Raw genomic sequence first — 11,351 nt, 5'->3', positions numbered from 1 at the left:
CCACACCCCAAGCATTGCCTTAAGTCGGCCCACCGCTCCCTATTGTCCAGCGGGCACTGAGAACTCGGGTCTCTGCAACCTTCAGGCGTGGGCGGCGCGGAGCGCGCCCACTGCGCGTGCGCGCGCCGGCTCGCAGGCCCCCCCCCCCCCTCGCCCCCTCCCCTGCGCCGGGACTTGGTACGGCCGGGACGTCCCGGCGGTTGGCGTCCTCCGCTGTTCCAGCCAGGGGCGGGCTTTTCAAATCTTACCTTTGGAAGAGTGGCGGCGGCCCTGGCTGTGGCGCTGGTGATGGAGGGGCAGATCCTGAGGGGACCTGAGCTCCGCCCGGCGGGGCTTCCCGCCCAGCAGGTGAGTGAGGAAGGGAGCCGGCTTCAGGTCCTCAAGCGTTCGTTTTGCCTGGACGACGGGAAAACCCCCCCTTCGCGTCTCGTATTCCGCCGTGGCCAGGAACAAAGGACTAGGCGACTGCACTTTTGAGGCCCTAATGGAGCTTGGAAATCTCCCCGTTCCCGTCTCCCCACCCCCGCCCCCAATTTTCTTAGGGAGGAAACAGGCCTGGAATGGGGAAGCGACGCCGGAGTCTCGCAGCGCGTTTTGGGGCGCGCCTGTCCGCCGCCCCTCCTCCCAGGATTGGGACGCTTGTCTTTTTGCACGGGTGGGTGACGCAGGGGGAATGGGAGCCCCGGGATTTCCCGGAAGCCCACCCGAGCCCCGTGGAGGACACTTTGCTTATTACTAGATTCGATGCAAAGCACAATCACAGTAGGAGCTTTGTCTACACACAGTATAAACTTGGTGGAGCGGGGTGGAGAAGTAAACTGCAACCCCTGAACTTGAGAAAAAGTTGGTCTTATAGTGGATTCTTTTTGAATTGGATAGGAGAGAAGTTTGGTGTGTGGTATTTATCCGTGTAAAATGTGTGTTAGGAACCTTTCTACTTAATATAGTCCAACATTATTTCTTGGCAGTTATTAAAAGTTTATACTTTCCACTCTTAACCTTTAAAGAAAACTTAAAAGATGGGACTTCGAACTCTGATGTCTTTGAGCTGGATCTCCACTTCCAGTTTACTCTCCACCTTGTTTTACCTATTTTTAAAGTAGATTAAACCATATGAAATTCCGAGTTTTGTAGGTCAAAATTGGTAGAATATTAGCAATTTTGTATGGTCCCACCTATTATCTTTGCTTAGCAACCCATTTTCTTTTCTGTAAACCTTAGAACCCTCAGCAGATGCCAGACTGTTAGGAAGTCTCCATAATGCTGTGAAAAGGAAAGCAAGACCTTGAGTCGTTATGCAAAGAGGGCAGTAACTTTATCAGTAATTTATGCTGTGTTATGCCAGTATTTTCAAAAATTTCAAACATTTCGATGCAGAGTGTTTCTTTTCTGTTCTATCCTGTTATGTACTTTTGTTACCGAAATTGGGGCCCGGCTGCTGGCTGCCCAAAAGCCAATAAAGAGGCAAGACTGGTGGAAAGGAAAGTTTGCTTTGTTTTGGATGCCGGCAAAGGCCGGGGTGGGGTGGTGGGGTGCGGTGTTGGACGCCTGTCCAAAGGCTGACTCTCCCGCACTGACAACCGCTGGACATGAGCTTCTGTAGACAGAGGGAGGGGCCACATGTGGAAACGGCACAGCCAGCTCTGACAGCCGTCTTGAAATTGGTCTTGCAGTGGTCTGACCAGCGTCGTCGTGATTATTTTAAGCACAGTTAATCTTCAGTTCCAGGGTTGGTTGGTTCCCATTTCTTTGAGGCCAGTTCTCGGATTCTGGCAGCTTATGTCACGGCCGCAGTCTGGTCGCCATGTAGTTAACGGCCACCTGCTGAGGCTTTCAGTACCTATCAGACAGCTCCCAGGATGTGGCTCAGAATATTACCTATAGCCCTTGAGCAGGAACTGAAGGCCCGTGACTTGGCTTACTGACTAAATTATTATTGTTTTGTCCCGTTTGACTGCTTTTCTTTGCTTCTGCATATTCTCACTTCTCTGATTAAACTTATCGTTTGACTCAAGTTTTTCCACAGGCAAAAAGGCAGGCTGAGGACATGGGGGGCAAGGACCACAGGGTCCTGCTCCGTTTCCCTTTGATTGTACTAATTATTTTTTTAAATTTGGTTTCTAGTGAATTGGTGATCTTGAGGTTCTTGCACTTACCATGTAGGTGTTGGTGAGGCCGATGAAGTCTATTTCTTGAGCTGTGTGCACCAGTAAATGTTTTTGTATGGTACAAAAGAGATAAGAGGATAAGGTCATAAAAGAAGTTTAGCTACATGGAATGAAAAGAAATATTTAAATATACATAACTGCTGGATTATTTACATGTAGGAAAGTACATTACTTAAAGATTCTTAGGCAGCAACAAATTAAAATAATTGAGTTGTGGAATTCTTTCTGTTTGGATCTTGGAGAAAAATTGCAAACTAGTAATAGGTTTTAACCTAACAGGAATATTGAGGGTCAGTAAGAGAATTTTATACTTGACTAACACTGACTTTTTATTTGTGTTTCCTTTGATCCTAATGAACCTGCCATCAGATAGGGATAGCACCAAAGATTTTGAGATGGTCACTCACTAGTGTAACACCTCTACTCAAACCTTAGAGTCATCTGTGACTACTCACAGCATAGAATATTGGCTTTGGAGTCAGATTAAGGTAAAATCCAACTCTGTTTGTTGTGCAACCTTGAATAAGTTACCTGTCTTTTCTAAGTTGCAGTTTCTGCAGTTGTAGAATGGTAAACTGCTTATCACAGAAATTTGTCGGAATTTGAGAACCTCTTTAAAGTACTTACCACAGTACCTAGCACTCATACATGCTTGAGAGATGACTGTTTTTGTTATTATCTTTTGTCCCATTCATCTGAATGGTTGGGGCAGCCACCTACCTTTTCTTACAAATGTTTAAGCTTTTGAAATCTTTATAAAAATAAAATTCGAGAAATAATATTTTCTCATTGCAGAAAAGTAAACATAGAAACATGAATTTAAGAATTCTTTCTCCAGTTCCATTCCCCAGAATGAGCACTGTTAACAACGTCTAGACTTTTCTCTGTATGTAGACAATTCTTAAAATACACAAAATTTCTTTTGGAAAGAATGTATACTGTATATACTCTTCTGCAGTCTTTTTCATCTTGGTCTCTTAGCTAACATGGTTTAACTATACCCATTAGGTGGGTGATAGTTTCTATCTGGATTACTACAGTTTTCTTACCAGCAGCCCAACTTCTTTTTTTTTTTCTTCTTTTTTTTAGTCAGTGCTTAATTCCAACACTAAAGCCATTTTCTTCGTACTTCCTTTGTGCCATTCTAGCTCTTAAAATCTAGTATATTTCCATTTTCTACATTATCTAAGTTTGCACGTTTAAGTCATCTGTTTCATTCTTAGTCTTGCCCTATCCATTTATTTTTACCAGCCTGACTTTAAATACCTACGAGATAAGGCTTCTGTTTGACCTGATAGCAAGCCCTTATTTAGAAAATTGAAGAAGAAATAACAAAAGGAAGGCTCTCTCCCCATTCTCCACTCTTCTTGGAGGCTTGAATTCACACACTTCTAAGAGGGATGCATACAGGGAAGCATGCTTTTGTCACGGGCCCTAGTCAGTCTTGACTCTGCCATTATATGGTTGAGGCAGTGATGATTTTCGCTCCCTGCTCTTCCTCTTTGAGGTCAGTAAGCATCACCATTGAGTACCAGCCTCATTACATGATCACTGTTCTCACTGTGGTTCGCGCTAGACATCATCACTCCTAGCCTAGGAGCACTTTGTACCCCTTTTTAACTTAAAACAAGTCCTTTGACTCCATTATGTTTTTCTTGGTTAGAGTAGTTTGCTTGACCAGAGATGTTTTCTCTGCATGTAAAGTATAGATGTGTACTATATATTATAGTATATACTATACTAAAAGAACTTGTATGGGGGCTTCCCTGGTGGCGCAGTGGTTGAGAATCTGCCTGCCAATGCAGGGCACACGGGTTCGAGCCCTGGTCTGGGAAGATCCCACATGCCGCGGAGCAACTAGGCCCGTGAGCCACAATTACTGAGCCTGCGCATCTGGAGCCTGTGCTCCGCAACAAGAGAGTCCGCGATAATGAGAGGCCCGCGCGCCGCGATGAAAAGTGGCCCCCACTTGCCGCAACTAGAGAAAGCCCTCGCACAGAAACGAAGACCCAACACAGCCATAAATAAATAAATTAATTAATTAAAAAAAAAAAAAAAAAGAACTTGTATGGAGAACACAAAACTGGCTAATACAATGGTCTTTTTTTTCACCCTGAATGCGTTAAAAAAAGAAACTAGCACATTTTAAATCAACTATACTCCAATTAAAAAAAAAATGCATACACTTAATTTATCCCTCTTCTGTCAGCCCTCCCAGATCCACATCCACTCAGTGTAGAGCAGGGGAGGTAAGGTCATAGTTTACTAAGTATGTTCATTTGGCTGGGTTAGGGATCAGCAAACCACTTCTGTAAAAGGACAAATAGTAAATATTTTCAGCTTTGTGGGCCACAGTCTCTTTTGAAATTATTCAGCTCTGCCTTTGTAGCTTGAAAGTAGCCATAGACAATACAAATGGGCGTGACTGTGCTCCAGTACAACTTTATTTACAAAAACAGGCACTGGCCAGGCTATAGTTTGCTGCCCCCTGCTCTAAAGGACAGAATTCTAATATAATATGTGCTAGCTATAGCTCATTTCCTTACTGAATATTTAATCTTAAAAATACTGTAATTTTTTTTAAACCCTGACTTTACATTTCCTTTCTCCACTATATCCCAAACCTCTCTACTTTTATGAAGTCTTTATCAATAAGGGATGAAGAAAGACGATCTTCATTTACCAGATGGAAACCTTAGAAGTCCAAACTGATTCGTTAGTGTTGTCTCTGGCCACCTACTGGTTTCTACAGGTTGTTGCAACTTTCCAGATGGCTGGCGAATTTCAAGTAGTGCAGCCCTGGTTCTCTGCGGTGGCTGTGTACTGAATCACCAGAGGAACTTAAAAAAAAAGAGCAGGTTCCACCTCCAGAGATCCTAATTGTTTTGGGGGTAGGTCATAAGCTTAGGTACTTTTGTAAGGCCCTTCCTCTCTGCCTGAGGTGATTCTAATGTGCAGCCAGCTTTAAGAAGGACTGTGCTAGTCCTTCAACTGGCTGCCTGACTGTAGTATTTGAACTGGCTGCCTGACTAGTATTTAAAAAGCAAACTTGAATTTAATGGCACCAGATGGTATTCGTTTATATTTGAGTTGTGGGGTAAAGTTATTCATCCCACTTTCAAGTTTCTCCCTAAGTAGACTCTCCAGTACTAACCCGCCTGCCAGAGTTTATTTCTATAGACATATGGGTCACATAGATAATTCGTATAATTGATTACTAATTACATTAAAGAAGAATTTACTTTGGGACTGACAAGTCATAAAAAGATGAGATGGAGTTGTTGAAATTCAGTCGTGTAAAGAAGGAAAAGCAGCAAATGACTACATTTATATAGTACATGTTTTGAGTTATACTACAAAAGAAGGTTTTTATGTGGCGATTACATGATGTAATTACAGAAGGTAATTAAACAGATCTGTTTTCTGCGTGTGAATAGTACATTTGATTGATTTGGATAATCAAGTTAAATCATCTGCAGTTTTTCTTTTTGGGTAATCATAGACAATTGCTCTAACTTTCAGCTTTTCTTTTTGAAAAGATTGTCCTTTCAATATCTGGAAATTTTGTTATTAGATTCATTCAGATTTTTGATATAAATTTTATTCCAGTTAAAAGGTAAACTATAGCATTCATTTTTTTTTTTTAACTGCAGAAGCTAGGATGATCTCTTCATTTTTAGAAATAGACATACTGAAGCATTATTAGATGTTTGTAGTATATTGAAGAGTATCTAGTGATTTATAATTTTTAAAAAGTCACTGAATTTAAATCAGAACAGTACATTTCAGTTTATAGAATTTTGATGTTACATATGAAACTTGTTTATAGAGCCAGGCCATTTTAAGATCATTGTACAGAATGAAAGACTTTCAGAACTAAAATGATTTAGTAGTTTCATGGTGACTCTTAAAACTAAAATAAATATATCCAAAACTGTGTTCTAAATCTCTGTTCCAGGTAGCTAAAGCTTCTGACATTTTCTTAGCATAGTTCTTTCACTCTCTTGCTTCTGAGATTTTATTTACATTGCTAACCCTAACAAATAGCCTGTTACCTCTCTGCTGTTAAACCTTAGTTCCTTTATTCAGCATCTGTTCTTTGAGAAAGTTTTTCCTTGGTTAATTTAGTGTCATCAGTTACATCTTGCCATCTCACAGTGCAACGTACATAATACATGCATGTGCTGTATTGTTCACATTGGTTATTATATTCTTGTATTAGTTTCCTGAGGCTGCCATAACAAATTACCCAAACTGAGTGGCTTAAAACAACAGAAATTTGTTCTCTCAGAGTTTTGGAGTCCAGAAGTCTGAAATCAGGGTACCTGCAGGGCCATGTTCCTGCTGAAGGGACTAGAGAAGTATCTGACCTTGCCTTTTCCAGCTTCTGGTGGTTGCTAGCAATACTTGGTGTTCCGTGACTTGTAGGCTCATTACTCCAGTCTCTGCCTCCATCTTCACATGGAGTTCTCTGTGTGTCCCTCTGTGTCTTCACTTGGCTTTCCTATGAGGCCAGCAGTCATTGGATTTAGGGCCCACACTAATCCAGTATGACCTCATCTTAACTAATTACACCTGCAGAACTATGTCCAAATAAGGTTACATTCTACGGTTCTGGGAGGACAGGAATATGTGGGGGACACTATTCAACCTTGTACAGTTACAGTAAGAATATATAGTATTTCTCACGTTTGTTTCTGTTCTGTTTATCCAGTAGATTGTAAAGACTTCCTAATAAAGCAAGAAATTAAGATTTTGCACAGAGCCTTTAAAAGATTTTATACCATCATACACTAAAACTTTGTTACTTTCCCAATATGTTATAAAATTATAATACTAGATAGTACATTTGCCATCTATTAGGGGTAAAAAGAAATGTTATAATTTTGGGTTTTGCTACCTTTTAAAAATGCTTTTTCTCTCTCTTTTTTTTTAAGGACTGCAGCATTCAAGAAAAAATAGATTTAGAAATTCGAATACGAGAAGGGGTATGGAAACTCCTTTCTCTGAGCACTCAGAAAGACCAGATTTTGCATGCAGTTAAGAATCTCATGGTGTGCAATGCTCGAATAATGGCTTACACATTGGAGCTGCAGAAATTAGAAGAGCAGATTGCAAATCAAACTGGAAGATGGTTAGTGACATTGTTTACCTATGGCTTTTAATGTGCTTAAATATTTGCATTAAAAACACCATATAATTTAATCTTAAATTTAACCTGAAATGTCAAATCACCAAAGCTTTTAAAAAATACACTGAAGTAGCCTCTGATATCATAAACATTTTGACAGTAGGGCTCAGAGTAAACTTACTATTAAGGCAGTTTACTATTAAACTTACTATTAAGGCCAGTTTTGTTGTGTTCAGTACTTCCAGATTATAAAATGAAGTGGTTAAGAAGCAAGGAGTGAGGAAATATTTTAAGAAGAAGGACCAAGACTGATACCTGAGTGTATAGAAATGTAAATTAAAAAAAAAAAAAACTAATTGCTTACAAATAAGCTGATAGAAAGGTACTAGCTGAGAGTAATGGAAACTTAGAAATTGAAATGAGTGGGCAGCAAAATTAAAGATATAAATGGAATTAAAGCTATGAATGGGATGAAAGCTATGAATAGAATTAAAGATATGAATGGAAGGGAACTTAAAAATCTGCTAACACATTCCTTTCATATGTTGAGTGTAAGTTCCAGAGAAGCAAGTGACTTACTCAAGGACACTTGAGTGACACTAGTGACGCTAGAACACTAGTGAGTGTTCTAACTAGTGACAGAAGCTAATGAGAGGTTACTTACCATTTGCTAAGTAACTTCTGGTCCTTGTTCTCTCTGTCACTACATGCTGCCTTTTTGGATCAGGTCTAGATTTTGTGTATGAAATTTACATCCTATCCTATTTACAATGCCAAGTCTTATTTGAACCTTAGGATTGACTCAATTTAGTGGCTAGATATTGGTTTCCTTTTTAATATAAATGGTTTCACATTATCCATTGTTGATCAGTCTTAAAGCTGTAACACTAATTAAAAGTTTCTTTTTAGACATTAGTAGCCATTGATTGGGCTGTTCATGGTACACCTCCATGAAATTCTTGAAAAGTAAGGTAAAAACACAGGTCAGAGAAAGAGATTTTTGTAAAAATAGAATATTGATGAAATCGTATAATAAACACTTATGTACGAAGTGGCTAATATTTATTAGCTTTATTCCCTTGGGATAGCTATTTAATCTCTGTGCCTTATTTCCTTCATTACAGTTGACATAATAATATTTACATTTTGAAAATTAAGATGATATATATTAAAAACCTAATAATACCTTTTATGTAATTAGTACTCAACATATGTCAAACAATTTTCACTATTGTTTATCCCTGGCATTATAAAATGAAATTATTCCAGTATCATAATCCAGGAAAATATTTTTCAGATACACATACACTGGATTAAGTCAGTGCTTCACCAACTGTGTCAAATATATTACTTAGAGTAGATGATTTTGTATCACAAGATATGCAAAGCCAAAGAATAAATATAGCATATCTTTTTATAGCATGAATTTTTAAGATAAAGCATGAGAAATTTAGAATTGTGGCATGGTTTTGGATTATGCTACTTATCGGGATACATGTTCCTTCTCCCCAGCCTTTATAACAATATTTTGTCAAGGGGTGGGACTGTTTAAGTGGAAGAGTTTGAGAAGCACTGGTTTAAGTACAGTGTGGGATTAAACACTCAATATTATATCATTTCTCACAGTTATATGGAATGTTCCTCTGGGAATCATGTCTACCCTTCATATTAATGTTCTTTAAGTATTTATAATGAATTGTGAACTGGCCATTTTCTTTAACAACTTTCCTGCAACTTTCCTGAAGTTGCTGATTTAGAAAAATGTTAAATAAGCTTACTTCCTGTTGGATTTATATAACAAAGATAAGAAAAAATATCTGGGACTCTCAACTGAAGATGTGTACAATTTTCAGTTTCTTTACTGATTATCTTTGATAGATGAACATAGCTTTGACACTATATTTGTTTTATATTTGAACATTTATATTTGTTCATCATTCATTGCCTCCGTTAATTATTGAATTATTTCTTTAAAAAATCTGAATATTCTATATGAATTATTTTGTTTACAACTTCATTTTCTTATGTGCAGATATAACCTGAGGTTACTGATCAAACGTAACTGGAAATTACAGTACTTTCCTCTTACTACATAAAAATGATCTAAAGATAAAAGAGAATTCCATGATAGTTTTTTTAGTTCCTTGAAGAAAGTTAGGTAAATTATGCCATTTGATTAGTCAATCCAATATTTATTGAATATCTACTACTTGTAGAACACTTATTTAGTATTGTGCTACTGTATCCAAATTCAAAGAACAGAATTTGTCAAAATGTGAGTATATTTGTATATTCAGCAGTCAAATACCTTACCTTTAGAGACTCAGTAGTCTGTTCCTTAGCTTGGTTTTGATGGTCTTTAAGATAGAAAAGTGCTCCATTTTTACTTTGCTACCAGAATTAAAATAGCATTTTAACGAGTCTACTGCCTACCACTAGTCTACCTTCTCTAAAATTTTATGATAAAATGTAAAAAAAATTAATACAGACGATACATCTAGACTCTTTCAAAGAAGAATCAAATCAGTATGAAAAGGTAGAATCGAGGAAGGTCTAATGGAAGAATTGGGTCTGAATCTTCCAGATCATAAAGGATGGGTAGAGTTTGGTTTGCTGAGTAGAAAGAAAGCAGATTAAAAGTCAGAAAAATAGCAAAATAAAAGCTTAGGGTGAAAAATGAGCATGAATTCAAGAACATTGAAGAGATGTGTTTGGTTGAGGCTGAAGATCAAGCCAAAGTTGAAAAGGAAGTGGGTACCAAAATTCAAGGAAGTTTACAATGACATCAGGTTAACTGGTATTAACTGACAGCCTTTCCAGGTGCCAGATACTGTGCTAGGGTTTCACAAATACCACATCACAAACTGAGAGAGGTACAAACCTCTTTATTAAAGATTTGGGAACAGGAACTTAGAAAATATTAGATAACTGTTTCAAAGGGCACCCAGTGACTCTGTGGCTAGGATGTGAACCCAAATGACTTAAAAGCCTGAGCCTCACTTAACCCTCCCCAAAGAAGCCCATGTACTTTGTACTACCCCAGGCTGCCCTGGTAAGTTGTTATAGGGCTTTACATTTATTTCATTGTTTATCTTTTACCATTTTATTTTCAGTAAGAAAGAGGCATGATAAAATGGGTGTTTAGGAAGGTTATCTGGCAGTAGAGTATTGAAAAGGATGGTGAGACAAAATAATTGAAATAATAAATTTTTAAGGAAAATATTTAAGAACAGGCAGATGGAGAAGTGATCAAATAAGTAACTTTTGATGAGATAAATGAGATAAAAACTAGTGCATGAGTTTTGGGTTTTTCTAATAGATATTTACTCAAGGTCCTCTTGATACAGTAACAACCATTCTGCAAACAGTTTCACTTATTTCTCAATTTATTAGGAGTTTATTAAAGTAAGCAAATAGTGTTACTTCATTTTACAGCCTGTTTAAACTGGGGTTCCAGGAAAGAGTTAAGCCCTAATGCCCCAAGACATGCATTGTATACAATGACTTAACTTCCGTGTATTTAGAATAGTGCTAGTTTGGTACCATTCTTGGGGGAATTGAGAAAATAGTCATTCTCTGGTTTAGTTGAGGAACCCCACTTGAGAAATCAGTGATATAGTCATATCATTTATTCTTTTTTTAACCACCTATCTGAGAATATTGGTAATTGGTTAAATGTTCCATTACCATAATGTTCTAATAATGTAACAGAAGCTTTGTTCTCCTTAAATGTATGTAATTATGAAACACCTTCTGGTATACTATCTATTTTTTACATCTAAATATGTGAAAGATACCCAGGTTTGTGTAAAATTCATAATAGAGTTGTGTAAAATTCATAATTATGAAACACCTTCTGGTATACTATCTATTTTTTACATCTAAATATGCGAAAGATACCCAGGTTTGTGTAAAATTCATAATAGAGTCAGGGTGACTCAAAAAAAAAGTGGAATATGGAAAGTTTTCTGGGTTGAGTAGACAGTAGCTAGTGAGGGTACGGAGTGGAGCACGGACAGCTTACTGCCTTATTAGTTCAAAGGGTAGGATTG

At 38.0% G+C, this 11,351-nt stretch overlaps 1 protein-coding gene across 1 annotated transcript in view; it reads left to right on the top strand.

Annotated features, from left to right (window-relative positions):
• The first annotated feature begins 286 nt into the window (after positions 1-286).
• RTKN2 (rhotekin 2) overlaps positions 287-11,351 on the top strand; it is a 78,348-nt gene continuing 67,283 nt past the window's right edge. The window contains exons 1-2 of the mRNA XM_059899913.1: positions 287-348; positions 7,106-7,302. Coding sequence (XP_059755896.1) covers positions 289-348; positions 7,106-7,302 — 257 coding nt within the window. The 5' untranslated portion in view covers positions 287-288. The remainder of the gene's footprint in view (positions 349-7,105; positions 7,303-11,351) is intronic.

The sequence above is a fragment of the Balaenoptera ricei genome, chromosome 16 (genome assembly GCF_028023285.1).
Source record: "Balaenoptera ricei isolate mBalRic1 chromosome 16, mBalRic1.hap2, whole genome shotgun sequence".
Lineage (NCBI taxonomy): Eukaryota > Metazoa > Chordata > Mammalia > Artiodactyla > Balaenopteridae > Balaenoptera > Balaenoptera ricei.
This window is presented reverse-complemented; position numbering and strand designations above follow the sequence as displayed.